The 18,998-nt window shown below is 70.6% G+C and overlaps 3 protein-coding genes across 3 annotated transcripts; 2 read left to right on the top strand and 1 right to left on the bottom strand.

Moving 5' to 3' along the window:
- The first annotated feature begins 1,893 nt into the window (after window positions 1-1,893).
- CRABP2 (cellular retinoic acid binding protein 2) lies at window positions 1,894-5,645 on the top strand. The gene is made up of 4 exons (XM_080569719.1): window positions 1,894-2,036; window positions 4,267-4,445; window positions 4,655-4,771; window positions 4,865-5,645. Exons 1-4 carry the CDS (start codon window positions 1,967-1,969, stop codon window positions 4,913-4,915), a joined length of 417 nt encoding a protein of 138 aa, XP_080425845.1. The 5' UTR covers window positions 1,894-1,966; the 3' UTR covers window positions 4,916-5,645.
- Window positions 5,646-7,643: 1,998 nt separating this feature from the next.
- On the top strand, window positions 7,644-10,792 carry LOC308183536 (uncharacterized protein; the record flags this gene model as incomplete). Its single annotated transcript, XM_080569730.1, has 3 exons — window positions 7,644-7,662; window positions 8,615-9,096; window positions 9,160-10,792. 3 exons carry the CDS (start codon window positions 7,644-7,646, stop codon window positions 9,637-9,639), a joined length of 981 nt encoding a protein of 326 aa, XP_080425856.1. The 3' UTR covers window positions 9,640-10,792.
- Window positions 10,793-10,931: 139 nt separating this feature from the next.
- LOC308183666 (dnaJ homolog subfamily A member 1-like) lies at window positions 10,932-17,000 on the bottom strand. Its single transcript, XM_080569914.1, is given in 9 exon segments — window positions 10,932-11,386; window positions 12,267-12,367; window positions 12,519-12,749; window positions 13,636-13,863; window positions 13,948-14,052; window positions 15,276-15,480; window positions 15,558-15,705; window positions 16,679-16,680; window positions 16,683-17,000. Coding segments are annotated over 9 exon segments (1,551 nt in total). The 5' UTR covers window positions 16,986-17,000; the 3' UTR covers window positions 10,932-11,158.
- Window positions 17,001-18,998: the final 1,998 nt, after the last annotated feature.

Here is an 18,998-nt window from a genome sequence, read left to right as displayed (position 1 = left end):
ACCCCACACACCCCGATTTACCCCACACAGCCTGATTTACCCCACACACCCCGATTTACCACACACAGCCTGATTTACCCCACACGGCCCGATTTACCCCACACACCCTGATTTGCCCCACACATCCCGATTTTCCCCACACAGCCCGATTTACCCCACACAGCCCCATTTACCCCACACATCCCGATTTACCCCACACACCCTCATTTACCCCACACATCCCGATTTACCCCACACACCCTCATTTACCCCACACAGCCCGATTTACCCCACACAGCCCCATTCACTCCACACATCCCGATTCACCACACACACCCTCATTTACCCCACACACCCCGATTTACCCCACACAGCCCAATTTACCCCACACACCCTCATTTACCCCACACACCCTGATTCACCCCACACAGCCCGATTTACCCCACACAGCCCCATTTACCCCACCCCACACCTTACTCCACATCTCAGCGGGGAAAAAAAGAAACCCCAGAAAAAGGATCCGTCCCCCTCGAACCGTGCCCGACCCCTCGGGGCTGTAATCCCGCAGTTAATCCCCTCGCCTTCCCCCCGGTCCGCAGCCAAAGCAAACTTCCCGCAGCGCCACGCGGGCCGGGGGGCTTCTTGCACGGGGGGGGGAGCACGGCCGGGACCCCCCCCCAGCAGGGCAGGGATTAATCCCCAGGGATGTTCGGGGGACGCGGGCAGGTTTTGGGGTGCTGGAAGGTTTGGGGGGGTGCGGGCAGTTTGGGGGGGGTGGGAGCAGTTTGGGGGGGATGCAGACATTGGGGGGACGCGAGGGGATTAGGGGGAGGGGGAGGGGGCAGATTAAGGGGAGGGAGGCAGATTGGGGGGTGTGGGCAGATTAGGGGGGGTGGGGGCAGATTAGGGGGATGGGGGTAGATTGTGGGGATAGGGGCGGATGAGGGGGATCGGGGCAGATTAGGGAGATGGGGGGACATTGGGGGGGATCGGGGCAGATTAGGGAGATGGGGGGACATTGGGGGGATAGGGGCAGATTAGGGAGATGGGGGGACATTGGGGGGATGTGGGCAGATTAAGGAGATGGGGGCAGATTAGGGAGGTGGGGGCAGATTGGGGGGGATGCAGGAGGTTTGGGGGGGACGCGGGCAGATTGGGGGATTTCAGGTACGGGGGGGATGCGGGCAGCTGGGGGGGGATGTGAAAGCTTTTGGGGGGGGCAGTTTGGGGGGGGGCAGTTTGGGGGGGACGTGGCAGATTAATGGGGTGGGGGAAGTTTGGGGGGAGGGGGGCAGTTTAGGGGGGTAGGAGCAGTTTGGGGGGGGTGGGGGCAATATGGGAAGGACGGGGGCAGTTTGGGGGGGGGCAGTAGGGGGGATGGGGGAACTTTGGGGGAGATGGGGACAATTTGGGGGGGTGGGGACAGTTTAGGGGGGATGGGGACAGTTTGGGGGGGACTGGGGCACTTTAGGGAAAATGGGGGCAGTTCGGGAAGATGGGGGCACCCCGGGGGGGGGGGGTGCCATCAGCCGGCCCCCCCCCCCCTCCCCACCCCCACCCTCCTTCCCGCAGGGTGTCCCCATCCCCGGGGGGGGGGGGCGGGGGGTTGCGGGGCTCCGGGACCGCTGCCCCCGGTGCTGGGCCCCGCAGGTGAGCGCGGGGCACCCCCGGCAGCGGGGCCGGGGCCGGGGGCGGAGCGGGCGGCCCCCTCCCGGCCCCCTCCCGGCCCCCTCCCGGCCCCCTCCCGGCCATAAAACGGCGGCGCGGGGCCGGGACCGGGAGCAGCGGCGGTGCCGGGACCGGGGCGGCCCCGGGGTGCGGAGCGGAGCAGCCGGTGCCGGTTCCCCCCCCCTTCCCCCCCCCCAGCCTCGTTCCCCATCGCTCCCGGTGCCGGTGTTCCCCCCCCCCCACACACACACCCCGCCACCTGCTCTCTCCGCCCCCCCCCCCCCCCGGTGTCCCCCCCAGCCCCCCCCAGCCCGCAACGATGCCCAATTTCTCCGGGAACTGGAAAATGAAGAGCTCCGAAAACTTCGAGGAGCTGCTCAAAGCGCTGGGTGAGTGCGAGCCCCCCCCCCCCCGCCCCGCACCCCCCCGGACCCCCCCTTTCAGGGCCTGCCGGTGCCCCCTCCCCCCCCCCCCCCGGTTTCCCCGGAGACCCCCGGTGCCCCCCCCCCCCCTTTCCCCCGGTGCCCCCCAACCCCTCCCCGCTCTGCTGGAGGCTGGGGGCAGGCAGGGGGCCGGGGGGGTCCTGCCCCCATCTCCCCCTCCCCAAAACCCCATTTATTTATTTTTTTTGGGGGGGGGGGGCCGAGCCCCGCTGCCCCAAACCCTTCCGGGGGGGGGGAAACTGAGGCACGGCGGGGCCAGGCTGCCTCTCCCTCTCCCCGGGGGGGGAGGCAGCAGCTCAGCCCCCCCCCACCTGCACCATGCCCCCCCCCCAAGTCCTGCCTGCCTCAGTTTCCCCCCCGCAGCGGCCACCCCTGGGGCAGGGACCCCCAAACTCACCCTGGGGACCCCGCTGCCTGCGCTGTCCCCCGCACACCGACCCCCCCCCGCACACCGAGCCCCCCCCGCACCGACACCCCAAAAGCAGCCGGGGGGGGAGGTGTGATGCCCCAAAATCCCCCCCCCACACACGGGGCTACCCCCCCCCCAGGGCTCGTTTCTGGCCCCCTCCCGGTGCCATGCGCCCTCAGCTCGGGGACGCTGGGGGGGTCCCCAGGGTTTGGGCAGGGCCGGAGCCCCCCCAGCCCCCCCCCCGGCGCTCCCCTCTCTCTGACCCCCTCCCCGCCTGCCGAGGAGCCGCAGGAGCAGAATATTTTCCAGGTTAGGGGATCCGGAACGAATACTTCAGCGTAATTATCACTTTCTTGGATTTCACTCCCCGCTCCCCCCCGTCGCCCCCCTCTCTTCCCCCCCCCCCCCCAGTCACGGTGAGGCTGGCGGGGGGGGGGAAACCTCAGCAGGAAAATAAATCCGCCAGCCCGCAGCCGAACGCTTTTCCTTTCCCACGCAGCTCGGGGGGGGGGGGGCTCCTGCCACCCCGCAGCCCCCCGTTTCCACCTTTTTTTGGGGTGCAGCCCCCACCCGCGGGCGATGGGGCTGGGGGCTTCAGCCCCTGGGGCGCCGTGCCCCCCCCCCCCCCCCTTCAGCTTTTGGGGCATTTTCTCCCTGTGCCCCCCCCCCCAGGGGAAGGTGCGGTTGCGGTGTGAAGCTCAGCATCACTGGGGGGGGGGGCACAGCCGGGAGCAGCCCCCCCCAGCGATGCGTTTGTCCCCGGTGCAGGATTTGTCCCCCCCCCAGAGCTGCCCCGGCCCCTGCGGGGATGCTCAGCGCCACGTCCCCGTCCCTGCTGTGGGGCTGGGACTGACCGTGTCACCCCCCCCACACACACACAGGGACCCCCTCTGGGGGGGGGGGGGGTTGGGGGGGGGTCAGGGGGGGTCCTGGCCAGGCGCCTTTGTCCCCCGGGGGTCACGCTGCAGAACAATGTCCCCAAAGAGCAGCTCCCCGGGGTGCGGGGCCGCCTCGGTGATGGGGGGGGGGACGCGGGGCCGTGATGGATGAGCCCCTCGGGGAGCGAGGACAAAGCCCCAGCTGCCTGCAGTTAGAAGAGGGGGGTGCAGCGAAGGGCATGCCCCCCCCCCCCCCCCCCAGCCCACCAGATTGGGGAGGGGGGGGGCAACCACCTCCCCCCCTCCCGGGGCAGGAGCCGGGTGCCTCGTCCCCAGCGTCACCCCTGCACCCTCCCCGTCACCCCCGGCCCTCCCCACGCATCCTGCCCCCCCCCTGCCCCCCCCCCCAGCCTTTGCCAGCAGGTAACGAGGGCCAGATGTGGCCCAGATGTGTCGGGGGGGGCTCACGGATTTCCTCCCCCCCCCCCCCAAAAAAAAATACGTTGCCCTGAGCTGGCCGCAGCGCTCGGGGTCCTTCCAGGATCAGCGCCAAGCGTGGGGGGGGGGGGGCGCAGCCACGTGCGTCCCCCCCCAGCCACGTGCTGCAACCCCACGGGGGGCTCCTGGCACCGAGCCTCGAGCGCAAAGGGGGGGTTGTGTGACCTCGTGCCCCCCCCCCCCATCTGCAACCAATTGAGCCGGAGGCATCTGGGGCTTTGAAATGGGGCCGGGGGGGCACCGCCGCCGCCGCCCTGGGGGTCACTTAACCTCCCCTCCGCGGGTCACGGCGCGGGGACGGGGAGGTCGGGGGCCCCCCGGAGCTGGGAGGGGATGGTTGGGGGTGGGGGGGGGGGGGAGGGCTCGGTTCTGAGCCCCCCTACGCCCGCAGGCGTCAACATGATGCTGCGGAAGATCGCGGTGGCGGCGGCCTCGAAGCCGGCGGTGGAGATCAGGCAGGACGGGGAGAGCTTCTACATCCGCACCTCGACCACCGTGCGCACCACCGAGATCAGCTTCAGGATCGGCGAGGAGTTCGAGGAGCAGACGGTGGACGGGCGGCCCTGCAAGGTGGGGGCCGGGCTGGGGGGGGGGGCTCATCCCCACCCCAAATGTGTCCCCCCCCCCATTCCTAAGCGGGGAGCCAACGGCCCCGTCCGTCCTGCGGCGCAGGCACGGGGGGCGCCGCGTGGCCGGGGCGTGGGGGGCTGATCGTGGGCCCCCCCCCCTTACCCTAAAGCCCCCCCCCTCATTTTTTTGCCCCCCCCCGGTCTCTGCAGAGCCTGGCCAAGTGGGAGAGCGAGAACAAGATGGTGTGCGAGCAGCGGCTGCTGAAGGGCGACGGGCCCAAGACGGGCTGGTCCCGGGAGATGACCAACGACGGGGAGCTGATCCTGGTGGGTGCCGGGGGGGGGGCAGCTTTGGGGCTGGGGGGGGGGGGGCGCGACGGGGCCGGGGCCGTGAGCACCCCCCTCTTTTTTTTTTTGCAGACCATGACCGCCGACGACGTCGTCTGCACCAGGGTGTACGTCCGGGAGTGACGCCCGCCGCCGACCCCCCCCCAGCATCTCCGTCCCCCCCCCCCACCCTGCCCAGCACCGTTCCCACAGCCCCGTGCCCCCCCCCCCGCCCCCCCGGTCCTCTCCACCTGCCCCCCGTGCACCCCCCCCCCCGACAGCTGGGGGGTGTCACTGGAGCAGCCAGGCAGGGGGAGCACCCCGAACTTTTATTATTTTTTTTAACCCATTTTTGGTTCAGTTCCGTCTCTCCCCCTGCAGCTCTGCTCGTTCTGCCCCCCCCCCCCCCGACCCCCCCACAGTATTTATTTGTGAATATTTTATTGGAAAGGAAACACCAAACCGCTCCCGCCCGGTGGTCCCGCACCGCTCCGGCTCCGACCCCCCCCCCCCCAGGAACTCCTCCTCCGCCCCCCTCCCCCTTTTCTCCCCCCCCTTTTTTTTTAATAAAGGTCCGACCCCCCCACCCCCCCCTTTTGCTGTCCCTGTCCCCTCCCGCCCCCCCTCCCCGCGTGCACGCATCCTGCTCCTGCGGCCCCGGCGTTGCGCAAGGGGCCGGGGGCGAAGGCGGTGCTGGGCGCTGCCGCTTGGCTCAGCACCGCGTGGGAACCGGGCGGGCACCCCAATTTGGGGGGGGGGGGGCACCCCAATCCGGGGTGTGGGGGGGTCCGCGCGCCCGCAGGGGTCAGGGCACCCGTGGGTGCCGCCTGCTGGGCCCCTCGGGGCGCCGCCTGCTCATTGCCCCCCAATTACCCAGGTTGGGTTAATTGCCCCGGGGTGGGCATCCCATAATGGGGGGGGGGGTCTGGGGTCAGCCAGGTGAGCCTGGGGGGGGGGGGGCTCTCTGTAACCCCCCCCCCCATGCTGGGGGAAATGGGGGTGCTGGGTGCCACCAGGGCCCTCCGTGACCCTTGGGGGAGAAGCAGCAGGGGGCCTGGGTGGGCTGGGACCCCTCTGGGGGGGGGGGGGGGGGGCAGCTGGGACCCTTTGGGTGGGGGGGCAGCTGGGGTGCCCCCACCCCCAGGACCGGGGTGCGGCCACCTCTGGCCTTGGGGGGGCCATGCCAGGGTGGCAACCAGAAGCCTTGCTCTGGGGAGGTGCCGGGGGGGGTGGTGGGGGGGCTGCGGCTGCCTTTGGGGTGACACAAAGTGGGGGGGTCCTTGGGGGGGGGGGGCAGAGCGGCAGGAAGGGTGCAGAAACACCTCGGGACGGGGGGGGGGGGTGAGGAAGAGGAGGGGAGGTTGGGGGGGGAAGGAGGAGGCAGAGCGCTGCTGGTTGCGGGGGGGGGGGGGCACCCCAAGCACCGGCCCTGGAAGGCGCCCCCCCAAAACCCCTCTCCCCCAGCTGGGGGCTGCCCCCCCCGGCACCCCCCCCCCTACCGTAACCGGGACCAGTTGGCACCGGGAGCCGTGCCGGGGCCCGGCCGGGTGGGTGCTGGGAGCCGGCTCCGTCCCCCCCACCCTTTTTTTTTTTTTAAAAAATTTATTTTTTATTTTTTTTAATTTTTTTTGTAATTTTTTAACCGAAGCGGCCGTTTTTTTTCTCCCCGGAGATTCGGCGAAAGCAGCCACGGGCCCCGAGCAGCCCGTAATGAAAACCACCCGCTCCTGCCCGACCCCCGGCCCCCCCCCCCCCCCCGGCGCCCCCCCCCCCCGGTGCCCCCCCCCGGCCCCAGCCGGATCCCCTTTCTCCCCGGCCGCCCTGGGGACGGCTCCGATTTGCCTCCCTTCCGAGCCCCCCCCCCGAAGGGGAGCGCCGGGGGCGAAAGCGGAGACGGCAGCGGGGGGGGGGGGCTCGGGGGGGGGTGGGGGGGGGGGCTCGGGGGGGGTGGGGGGGGCCGCAGGGGCCGTGTGCCCCCGGCTGGGGCGGCACATCTGGGTTTGGGGAGGTTTTGGGGGCTGCCTGCAGCTGCTGGGGGGGGGTCTGGGGGGGGGGGGGTCGTGGGGGGGGGTCCCATCCTGCTCCGGTGCCGCCCCGCGGTGATGGGGGGGGGTCCAAGGGAAGGACATGGCTGGATTTGGGGGGGGGGGGGTGGCGTCTGCAGCTCCTGGGGGGCTTCGGGGGGGGGGCAAGGGAAGGACATGGCTGGATTTCGGGAGGTCTGGGGGGGGCTCCTGCAACTCCTGGGGGCTCGGGGGGGGGGGTCCCATCCTGCTCTCGTGCTGCCCTGCAGTGATGGGGGGGGTCCAAGGGAAGGACGTGGCTGGATTTGGGGGGGTCTGGGGGGGCTACCTGCAGCTCCTGGGGGGCTCGGGGGGGGGTCCAAGGGCAGGACGTGCCTGGATTTCGGGAGGGCTGGGGGGGGGGGGGGGGCATCTGCAGCTGCTGGGGGGCTTCGGGGGGGGGCGCCAAGGGAAAGACTTGTCTGGATTTGGGGAGGTCTGGGGGGGTCCTGCAACTCCTGGGGGCTCGGGGGGGGGGGGTCCCATCCTTCTCCGGTGCCGCCCCGCGGTGATGGGGGGGTCCAGGGGAGGGACGTGCCTGGATTTGGGGGGGTTTGGGGGGCCCCCTGCAGCTCCTGGGGGGCTCGGGGGGGTCCAAGGGCAGGACGTGCCGGGGGGGGGGGGCTGCCGGGGGGGGGGGGGGGTGAGACACTGCCTGGCTCTCGGCTGCCCCACGCCAGGAGCTGAACAAAGGCCGATTCCTGCTCCTTGTGCCGAGCCCGGGGGGGGGCGCTGGGCTCCGGGGGGGGGGGGCCGGGAGGGGGCTGCTGGAGCACGGCCACCACCCCGGCGGGGGGGGGGGGTCCGGGATGGAGACCGGGTGCGAGGGTGGGGAGCGACCCCAAAGCACTGGGTGCTGGGGGGGGGCTCCACCACGGTGCCCACCCCCACGAGGTGCCCAAAATATTTCTCGGGGGGGGGGGGGAATATTTTTTTTTGGGAGCCACTCCTGGCTCCGAGCCTCCCCGCGCGCCGTGGGGGCCTCGTGGGTGGCTTCGGGTGCTGCGAGGCGGTGCTGAGCCGGCACTAATCCCCCCCCGACCCCCCCCCGGGACCCCCCCCCGGGCTGGGGAGGGGGCCCAGCGCCTTTCATCTGCCGGAGACAAAGCCCCGCTGGGGCCGGGGGGCCCCCGATTCCCCCCCCCCCCCCCCCCCCGGCCCCTCCAAGCTGCTTTTGTGCGCCGGGTGATGAATGCCTGACCCGGGGGGGGGGCTTCGGCCCCGCTCCCCCCCCCCCGTTTTTCGTGCATTGTTCTGGAAGGGAAGGCTCGGCGGGGGGGGGACGCGGCCCCTTTGGGGGTCCCCGGGTTTTGTCTCGCCGGTGTCCCCCCCGGGGGGGGGGGGGGCTTTGTGCTGGGGGGCTGAATGCCCACCCGGGGGGGGGGGGGGGGGTGCAGGGCTTGGAAGGCTTTTTTTTGGGGGGGAACAGCCCCCCGCCCCCCCCCCCAAGGGCTTGGGGGGCCCAGCTGCATGGGGAGAAGGGGGCTGAGCTGGTCTGGGGGGGGGGGGATCCCCCAGCCCTAAAACCCAGGGAGCTGGGAAGGAACCGAAGCGGCTCCGACCGCCCTGCCCCACCCCCCATCACCACGACCCCCCCCCGGACCCCAAATCCGAGCATCCTCGGGGGGGGGGGGGGGGGGGTGGCTGCCGGAGCTGCCAGCCAAGCGGCCCCAAAATGGGACTTCTGCCCCCCCCCCCAGAAAAAAAGCAGGTTTTGGGGTTTGCCCACGGAGGCACAACGCTCTTTGCCTCGCCCCCCCCCCCCCCCCCCCCCCCGCAGGGATTTTCGGGGTGCGCCGCGGCCTCAAAGGGGTGCCCGGTGCCGTGCCCGGTGCCGTGCCCGGGGCCGTGCCCCGTGATTCAGCCGGCACAGGCACGGCCCTGCCCCGCGGCCTGGGCAGGATCCGGCCCTGGGCACGGGGGGGGCACTGCCAGGGCCCCCTCCCTCAGGGTCACCGGGGTCCCCTCCCTCGGGGTCCCCTCCCTCGGGGTCCCCTCCCTCGGGGTCCCATCCCTCGGGTTCCCCGGGGTCCCCTCCTTTGGGGTCCCCTTCCTTGGGGTCCCCGGGGTCCCCTCCCTCGGGTCCCCTTCCTTGGGGTCCCCTCCCTTGGGGTTCCCGGGGTCCCCTTCCTTGGGGTCACCTTCCTTGGGGTCACCGGGGTCCCCTCCTTTGGGGTCCCCTCCCTCGGGGTCCCCTTCCTTGGGGTCACCGGGGTCCCCTTCCTTGGGGTCCCCTCCCTTGGGGTCCCCTTCCTTGGGGTCACCGGGGTCCCCTCCTTTGGGGTCACCGGGGTCCCCTCCCTCGGGGTCCCCTCCCTTGGGGTCCCCTCCCTTGGGGTCCCCTCCTTTGGGGTCCCCTCCCTTGGGGTCCCCGGGGTCCCCTTCCTTGGGGTCCCCTCCCTTGGGGTTCCCGAGGTCCCCTCCCTCGGGGTCCCCTTCCTTGGGGTCCCCTTCCTTGGGGTCACCAGGGTCCCCTCCCTCGGGGTCCCCTTCCTTGGGGTCCCCTCCCTTGGGGTTCCCGGGGTCCCCTTCCTTGGGGTCACCTTCCTTGGGGTCACCGGGGTCCCCTTCCTTGGGGTCCCATCCCTTGGGGTCCCCTTCCTTGGGGTCACCGCGGTCCCCTCCTTTGGGGTCCCCTCCTTTGGGGTCCCCTTCCTTGGGGTCACCGCTTGCGGTGCTGCAGCTGCTGGGGGTAGGGGGGGTCCCCCTTGCTTTGGGTGCCCCCTTTTGGGGTGCGGGGTCAGATGGGGACACTGGTGCCGCGAGCGTGGCGGCTCCCCGAGTGCCAGCAGCTGTGGGAGGTGACAGTTTTGGGGTGACCGTCACCTCCCTGTCCCCCCCCCCCCACGCTGTCCTTGCCCCCCCCAGCCCCTCTCCTGTGGCTGCAGCTGGGGCTGCTTTTGGGGAGGGGGTGCCCGGTTGGGGGCTCCGTGGGATGGCTCTTGGCCCCCTCTTATTGCAGGGGGGGTGTTTTGGGGTCCTCGACCCTGGCACTTCCCCCCCCCCCCCCCCGGGACCTGTCCCCTTGTCCCAGGGGGGCTCCATCTGCTCGGGAACCCGGAGACCCCCCCCCAGCCGCCCACCCTCCTGCTGGGGTGGGGGGTGGGGGGAACGAAGGGGCCACCCTGGGGGGGCTCTGCCTGAGCTGTGAGGGGCTGGGGGGGGGCACTGGGGTGATGCCCAGGGTCTGGGTGGGTTGTGGGGGGGTGGGATTTGGGGTGGTGGCACAGCTGAAGGGGGGGGGGGGCGGCTGCTGAGCCCTGCCGGCTGCGGCCCCGCGGGGCCGTGCCTCAGTTTCCCCGTCTGCGGCCCCGGTAATGACAGGGCACGGGGCAGAGGCGGCTTCAAAGGGCCCTCGGTGCCCCGCAGCAGCGGCCGCCGAGGGTCAGGGATGCCCCAGGCCCTCCCCCCCACCCCCCCACCCCCCCGGGGTCCCCTCCCTCGGTGAGCAAGGCCGGGGAAACTGAGGCACGCCCGCAGATCAAAGCGCGCTGGGGGAAGGCGACGCCGCTCGGACTCGGGATTGCTTTTAATGCAACGTACAAAGTCCTCCCCCCCCCACCCCCCCCACTTCCCTGCTTTCTCCCCCCCTACCCCAGAAGAAAAAAAAAAAAAAAAAAAAAATTTAAAATTCTTCCAAAAATAAATTAAAGGGCCGGGTCCCCCCCTACCCCCTGCTGTGCAAAGAGAAAAGAGAAAAGCCCTCCGCTGCCCAGCCAGACCCAGCTCCAGCAAGGAAAGAAACGGGCAAAGCAAAGTGACCGGGGGGGGGGCCGCAGCACCCCGCGGGGGCAGGAGCTGCGGGACTTGGGGGGGGGGGGGGGGGACCCCGGCCCCACACCGGGGCAGAGCAGACGAGGACGGCAGCGGAGCCGGGGGGGGGGTTCCCCCCTCCCCACATCGGCTCCGTGGTGCAAATTTTCCGGAGCTGCGCGGCCCCCCCCAGCCCCACGCCGGGCTGCGGGCGGGGAAACTGAGGCAGGCGGCGAGGTTGGCCCCCCCCATCGCCATCAGTCCAGGGCCGTGCAGTCCCGGCGCACAACGCGCCCCCCCCGGGGCTGCGCCCGCGGGCAGGATGCGGCCCCCCCACGGCGCACGCAGCTCCTCGGGGAGAGGAGAGGGCTCCCGAGGGTGGCTCTGCCCCTCCCCGGGGGGGGTGAGGGAGGGCAAGCGCTGCGGGAAAGGCGACCTATGTACATCCCTGAACGTGGCGGCTCTCCGAGCCCCTTCCCCGCCGCGCTGCCCCCCCCCCCGGGCCCCTCCGCGGGACGAGCCCGGCTGCTGCCGCCCCCCCCCTGCCCGGGGGAGGCCGCGGGGCCCCCGGCTACGAGGTCTGGCACTGGACGTGCTGGCGCGAGCCGTCCTCCAAGTCGTCCTCGTGGTACGCCTCGCCCGTGTAGGGCCGCCGGCCGGGCCCGCCGTGGGACGTGTAGTCGCTGAGCTCCACTTCTTCCGTGTCCTCGGTGGCCATCACCTCCTCCTGGGGCGGGAAGAAGGCTTGGAGCTGCCGCAGGCGCTCGGTCGGGAGCCAGCCGGGGTCGGGGAACTTCACCTGCGGGCACAGAGCGCGTGGAGGCACGGCGCGGGCACGGGGTGGGCGCACGGGGATTTGGGCGCGGGGATTTGGGCACAGAGATTTGGGCACACGGGGATTTGGGCACATAGGGATCTGGGCACAGGGTGGGCGCACGGGGATTTGGGCACGCGGGGATTTGGGCACAGGGATCTGGGCACAGGGTGGGTGCACAGGGATTTGGGCACGGGGTGGACACACAGGGATTTGGGCACACGGGGATTTGGGCACAGGGATCTGTGCACAGGGTGGGTGCACGGGGATTTGGGCATGGGGATTTGGGCACGGGGTGGGTGCATGGGATTTGGGCACAGGGTGGGCGCACGGGGATTTGGGCACGGGCTGGACACACAGGGATTTGGGCACACGGGGATTTGGGCACAGGGTGGGCGCACGGGGATTTGGGAACAGGGATCTGTGCACAGGGTGGGTGCACGGGGATTTGGGCACGGGGATTTGGGCACGGGGTGGGTGCATGGGATTTGGGCACAGGGTGGGCGCACGGGGATTTGGGCGCACGGGGATTTGGGCGCACGGGGATTTGGGCGCACGGGGATTTGGGCGCACGGGGATTTGGGCGCACGGGGATTTGGGCGCAGGGTGGGTGCACAGGGATTTGGGCACAGGGTGGACACACAGGGATTTGGGCACAGGGTGGACACACAGGGATTTGGGCACACGGGGATTTGGGCACGGGGTGGGTGCACGGGATTTGGGAACAGGGATCTGTGCAGAGGGTGGGTGCACGGGGATTTGGGCACGGGGATTTGGGCGCACAGGAATTTGGGCGCACGGGGATTTGGGCGCATGGGGATTTGGGCACGGCGATGCCGGCTCCTGCCCGTCCCCAGCTCCTCACCTCGAACTTGAGGATGAGTTTGCCCTTCTGGAAGGGGCTCCTGTAGACGGGCATCCCCTCGTTGGGGACACACTTCATGTCCCCGGGCCGGATCACGTCACCTGAGAGGGGAAATGGGCGTCACCTCGCCGCGCCCAGCAGCCCCCTGCACCCTCGGCTTCTCACCGGGGGCGTCGCGGAGAAACCCGCGGTGCTGGGAGCTCTCTGGTCCCCATCCCGGGCGGGATTGGGACCGAGGCGTCCCCGTCCCACCTGGCTGGGACGCGACGAGCAGGGTCCTGTTGTCCAGGGTGCGGATGACCTGGCGGCAGCCGCAGAGCGCGTCCGCCAGGCTGATCTCCCTCCTGACGATGAGGTCGTCGCCGCTCCGCCGGAACACCGGGTGCTCCTTCTGGTCCAGGACGATGATGATGTCCCCGGGCTCCAGGCCGGGAACCTGGTCCCCTTCCTCGTGGAAGGTGATCTTCTGCCCGTCCTTCATGCCTGGGGAGGGGGGGGGGCACGGGGAGAGAGCTCAGGGAGAGAGCTCAGGGGGTGCGGGGAGAGCTTGGGGGACGTGGGGAGAGGTCAGGGGGCGTGGGGAGAGCTCGGGGGGTGCGGGGAGAGAGCTTGGGGGGCACAGGGAGAGAGCTCAGGGGGTGCGGGGAGAGCTCGGGGGGCATGGAGAGTTTGGGAGGCGTGGGGAGAGCTTGTGGGGCATGGGGAGAGCTCGGGGGGTGCAGGGAGAGAGCTTGGGGGGCACGGGGAGAGCTCGGGGGCGTGGAGAGCTTGGGGGGCACGGGGAGAGAGCTCGGGGTGCGGGGAGCTCAGGATGCATGGAGAGTTTGGGGGGCGTGGGGAGAGCTTGGGGGGCATAGAGAGCTTGGGGGGTGTGCAGAGAGCTTGGGAGTGCAGGGAGAGCTTGGGGGGCGCAGGGAGAGATCAGGGGTTGTGGGGAGCTTGGGGGGCATGGAGAGCTCATGGGGCAGGGGGGGAGAGCTCAGGGGGTATGGAGACCTTGGGGGGGGCACAGGGTGAGCTCAGGGGGCAGGGTGAGCTCGGGGGGTGCAGGGAGAGAGTTTGGGGGGCATGGGGAGAGCTCGGGGGGTGTGGGGAGCTCAGGGTGCATGGGGAGAGCTTGGGAGGCACGGGGAGATCTCGGGTCAGGGGAGCTTGGGGGGCATGGAGACAGCTTGGGGGGTGTGGGGAGAGCTCTGGGGGGGGGCACAGGGAGAGCTTGGGGAGCGCAGGGACTCCTCAGGGGGCATGGAGAGAGCTCGGGGGGCGTGGGGAGCTCAGGGTGAGCTCGGGGTGCTCAGCCCCCTGGCACGGCGCGGGGGCCGTTTCGGCAGCGCCCCCCCCTGCCCCGCCCCCGCCCCCCCAGCCTCACCTTTGTCCAGGTGCACGCTGAGGATCTTCTTCTCCCGCACGACCTTGCGGCCGTTGCAGGTGAGGCAGCAGTCGCGGGGCCGGATCCACTCGCCCTGGCCCTGGCACTGGGAGCAGACGGTCTGGATCTGCTGGATCATGCTGGGCCCCAGCTGGTGGATGCGCACCTCCATCCCCGAGCCGTGGCACTTGGGGCAGCGCCGCTGCGCCCCCTCCCGCACCCCGCAGCCTGCGCCGAGGGGCAAGGAGAGGTGAGGGCCGGATCCTGCCGGCCCCGCCGCCCCCCCCTGGCCCCGCCGCAGCCCCCGCTCACCTCCGCACTTCCTGCAGATGATGTTCTTCTGCAGGGACAGCTTGCGCGTGGCGCCGTTGTAGAGGTCCTCCAGCGACACCGAGAGCTGGTGCACCACCGTCTTCCCTGCGCGGGCCGAGGGCAGGCGCCCGGATCAGCGCCCCGAGGTGCGCGGCAGCCCCCGTCCCCCCCACCCCGTCCCCCCACCCCCGGGGGGACCCCGGCTTTCGGCCGCTGCTCGCCCGGCTCGGCACCGGTTTCCAGCCGGGCCCAGCGTCGGGGCTCGGATCCCTCTCCCCGCACCCCGGGGGGGGGGCAGCCCTGCCCCGCGGCCCCCCCGGGGTGCCCTCGCCGTGTCCCGGCGGCTCAGCACCACCCGGGGAGGCTGCGCGCCAGCCCGGCCCTGCTAATTGCTCTTCCTCCTCATTAAGTCCTGCCACCTCAGCGAGAAGCGCTGCGGCCGAGTCACCCGGCCGCCCTCCTGCGTGACCCAGGGCCCAAGCTCGCCGGCGGGCCCGGGGCCGCCCTGCACGCCCTGCACACGCTGCGCTCCCTGCACGCCCTGCGTCACCCCGGGGAGCCCAGGGCTGAGTCACCCGGCCCCGGGAGCCGGCCGGGACCGAGCCTTTGAAGAGGGGCAGACGGGGAAAGTAATGAGGAGCCGCGCCGCGGGGACGGCTGGGGCGGCCCCGGGGTTGTCACCGCGGTGTCGGCACCCCTCGGGGCCGGTGACGGCGCTTGGGGTCCCTGCCCCGTACCCCGGTGCCAGTATTTGGGGTCTGTGTCCCGGTGCCAGCATTTGGGGTCTGTGCCCCATTGCCACCCCTTGGGGTCCAGTGTCAGCATTTGGGGTCCATGCCCCATACCCCAGTGCCAGCATTTGGGGTCTCTGTGCCCCGTATCCCAGTGACACCACTTGGGGTCCCTGCCCTGGACCCCAGTGCCAGCACCTGGGGTCTGGCGCCAGTATTTGGGGTCTGTGCCCAGTACCCCGGTGCCAAGACTTGGGGTCTGTCCCCTGTACCCCCAGTGCCACCATCTGGGGTCTCCGTGCCCCGTACCCCAGTGCCAGGACTTGGGGTCCGTGTCCTGTGCCCCAGTGCCAGCATTTGGGGTCCCTGCCCTGGTGCCAGCACTTGGGGTCCCTGCCCTGGCACCGGGCTATGGGGCAGGGACCCCAAGTGCTCGGTGCCAGCATTTGGGGTCTGTGCCCTGTGCCCTAGTGCCACCATTTAGGGTCCTTGCCCCATGCCCCAGTGCCACCGTTTGGGGTCTGTGCCCTGGTGCCACCATTTGGGGTCCCCGTACCCCAGGGGTCCCAGCCGTGTCCCCCCCCCCTCGCCCCCTACCTCTCCTGTCCGCCCGGCCCCTCATCCTCACTCCGCCGCCGAAGAAGAGGTCGAAGATGTCCATGGGGGACCCGAAGCCGCCTCCGCCGCCGCCCCCCCGGCCCCCCAGGCCGCCCTCCTTCATCGCCCGCTCGCCGCCGCGGTCGTAGAGCGCCCGTTTGTGGGCGTCCGACAGCACCTCGTAGGCCTGCGAGATCTGCTTAAACTGGGGGCAAAAAAAAGGGGGGGTGAGCTTAAAGGTGGGGGGGGGCCCGGGGGGGTCCGGGGGGGGGAATAACGCACCCGCTCGCCCTCGCTGGGGTTCTTGTCGGGGTGGTAGCGCAGCGCCAGGCGCCGGTACGCCCGCTTGATCTCGTCCAGGCTGGCGCCCGGGCGCACGCCCAGCAGGTCGTAGTAGCCCGTCTCCTTCACCATCGTCTTCCTCGCCGCGCTGGGGGGGGGTTAAAAAAAAAAAAAGGGGGGGGGGGGACGGCGTGAGCACCCTGCGCCCCCCCCCTACCCATCCCCGGGAGCACCTCGGTGACAGCGGCGCCGTCCGTGCCTCAGTTTCCCTGCCCCCCCCCCCCCCAAAGGAGGGTGTGGGCAATGTGCCGGGCGCTGATAAGCCCCAAAGGGATGGGGGGGGGATTTGATAGGGGGGGGCACGGGGAGGGGGGGACACAGGGGGTGTCCGAACCTCTGGGTGCAGCCCCCCCGGGGGTGCTGCGGCTATAAATGGGGGGGGTGGGGGTCAGCGGGGTGTCAGTGGGGGGGGGCAAAGGGGGGGTGTCAGTGGGGAGGGGTCGCGGGGGGGGGTTTGGAGAGGGGGTGTCAGTGGGGGGGGCGACCGGGGGAGCGTGGGGGGGGCGTTAGTCGTGGGGGGGGGGCTCAGAGGGGGGGATCAGTGGAGGGGGTCAGTGGGGGGATCGGTAAGGGGTGTCAGTCATGGGGGGGGGTCGGGGAGGCGTGGGGGGGTCGGTAAGGGGGTGTCTGTCGTGGGGGGGGCTCAGAGAGGGGGTGTCAGCGGGGGGGTCGCTGAGGGGGTGTCGGGGGGGGGCATAAAAACGGGGGGGGGGACACAAGGGGGCTGTGACACAGCCCGGGGGGGGCACACCGAGGGCCTCCAGCCTGGCAGTGCCCCCCCCGCGGTCACCGCACGGACCCCTGGGGGGGGGGTGGGCAAATCTTGAGGGGGGGGTGACAAAAAGGGGGGGGGTGACACTGGGGGGGGTGACACTGGGGGAGGGGTCCCGGTGCCGGAGGAGCCCCCCCAGGACGGGCAGGGGACGGGCGGGGGGGGCCGGGCCCTGCCTGAGGGGGGGGTCCCGGGGGGGGGGAGGTCACGTGACGGGGGGGTCCCGGGGTGGAGGTCACGTGACGGGGGTCCCGGGGGGGGCCGCCCCCTCTCCCCCCCCCGCGCTCACCTCCGCTCCGCCGCCCGTCTCCGAACTCTCTGGAAGCCCGGCCACGCCCCCCGCGCGCCCCATTGGCTGCCGCCTGCCCCGCCGGCCACGCCCCCTTCGCCCCTCTCTCGGCTCCCATTGGCTGCCTCCTCCCCTCTCCCCGCCTCCCCCGCCCTCCAGGGGCCACGCCCCCTCGCTGAGGACCGCCCCCTTTCCTCCTCCACGGCCACGCCCACTGCCGGCCGCAGAATTCTTCCGGGCAGGCCGCGAGGGAGGCGGGCTGCGATTGGCTGAGGCGGCCGCGCCCGGGCGACGCCTCCTTTTTCATTGGTCGAGCCGGGCGGCCAATGGGGTGAAAGGGGAGGGGCGGGAGGCGGAGCTCCGCCCCTCGCCGCCAGGGGGCGCCCTTGGGGGGGGGAGGCGAGGGGGGCCGGGACCCCCCCAAAATGGCGGGGGGGGCCGGGACCCCCCCGGGACCCCCCTGGGACCCCCCCGGGGAGCTGGGGGGCCCCGTCCTGAGGGGACAAGTTGGGGGGGGTCGGGGGGGGTCTTGTTTTTTTGGGGGGGGGGGTTAGGGTTTTTTTGGGGGGGTTGGGGGGGCTTTGGGATTTTTTTGGGGGGGGGTTGGGGGGGTTTATGAGGTTTTGGGGGGTTTTGGGGGGGTTTGGGGGGGGTTGGTGATTTTTTGGGGGGGGTTGGGGGGGTTTTGAGGTTTTTGAGGGGTTTTGGGGTGGGTTTGGGGGGGTTGGTGATTTTTTGGGGGGCGCTTGGGGGGTTTTGAGGTTTTTGGGGGGTTTTGGGGGTTGGGGGGATTGGAATTTTTGGGGGGGTTTGGGGGGTTTGGGGATTTTTGGGGGTGTTGGGGGGGTTTATGAGTTTTTTGGGGGGGTTTTGGGAGGGGTTGGGGGCTTGGGATTTTTTTTGGGGGGGTGTCAGGGGGTTTTAAGGTTTTTGGGATTCTTTGGGGAAGGTTGGGGGGGCTGGGATTTTTTTTTTGGGGGGTGGCGGGATTTGGGGGTTTGGGGGGGTTGGGTTTTTGTGGGGGGTTATTTGGGGGGGGTGAAAGGGGGGGGGGCACGATGCTCTCCAGCAGAGTGCGGGGGGGGGGGGGGTCCCGAGGTGTTTTTTTTAGGGGGGGGCTTTATATTTTTTGGGGGGGGACGAGGGGGGGGCACGACGCTCTCGGGCAGGTTTGGGGGCGTCCCGTGGTGGTGGCGACCCCATGGTGCTGGGGACCCCCCCCCCCAGGCCCCGCCGCTCTGCCCACGCTGCTTGGGGTTTTTTTTTTTGGGGTGGGGGCACCGCTGGGGGTGGCACTGGGCGTCACTGGGCGTTACTGGGAGTCACTGGGAGTTAGTTACTGGGAGTCACTGGGTGTCACTGGGATTTACTGGGTGTCACTGGGATTTACTGGGTGTCACCGGGTGCCACCGCCCCCGGACCACTTCCCGGGGTGGGAGGGGGGGGTCCCAGCGGGGGGGGTCCCGCACCCCCCGGCCATTTTTGGGAACTGCCGCAGCTCCTGGGGGGGCCCCGACCCCCCCGGCCCCCGCCCCGAAACCCAACCCCGCAGTTGTCGCCCCGCTGGGGTTTCAGAGCCCCCCCCCCCCCCCCCACCTGCCCCGGGGGGGTCGCGGCGAATTCCTGCGGGGTGGGGGGGGCCTGGAGCGGGGAGGGGCCCGGGGGGGGGGGGAGAGGGGCCCCAAAGCTTGAAGAGGGTCCCCAAATTGGGGCTGCGGTCCCCAAATCCGGGAAGGGGTCCCCGAATCAAGGCTGCGGTCCCCAAATCAGGGATGCTGACCCCAAATCGGGGCTGTGCTCCCCAAATCCGGGCTGATGTCCCCAAATCGGGGCTGAGGTCCCCAAATTTAGGATGCAATCCCCAAATCAAGGCTGTGCTCCCCAAATCAGAGCTGAGGTCCCCAAATCAGGGCTGAGGTCCCCAAGTAGGTCCTCGAAATAGGGCTGCGGTCCCAAAATTGGGGCTGTGGTCCCCAAATTTGGGATGCAGTCCCCAAATCAAGGCTGAGGTCCCCAAAAGAGGTCTGAGATCCCCAAATCAGAGTTGAGGTCCCCAAATCCAGGCTGATGTCCCCAAATCGGGACTGTGGTCCCCAAATTTGGGATGCAGTCCCCAAATCAAGGCTGTGTTCCCCAAATCAAGGCTGTGTTCCCCAAATAAGGGCTGAGGTCCCCAAATCAGAGCTGAGGTCCCCAAATTGTGGCTGAGGTCCCCAAATCCGGGTTGAGGTCCCCAAAAGAGGTCTGAGATCCCCAAATCAGGACTGAGGTCCCCAAATCAGAGCTGAGGTCCCCAAATCGGGGCTGAGGACCCCAAATC

The sequence above is a fragment of the Anser brachyrhynchus genome, assembly GCF_964034855.1.
Source record: "Anser brachyrhynchus genome assembly, chromosome: 28".
In the NCBI taxonomy this organism is placed as follows: Eukaryota; Metazoa; Chordata; class Aves; order Anseriformes; family Anatidae; genus Anser; species Anser brachyrhynchus.
This window is presented reverse-complemented; position numbering and strand designations above follow the sequence as displayed.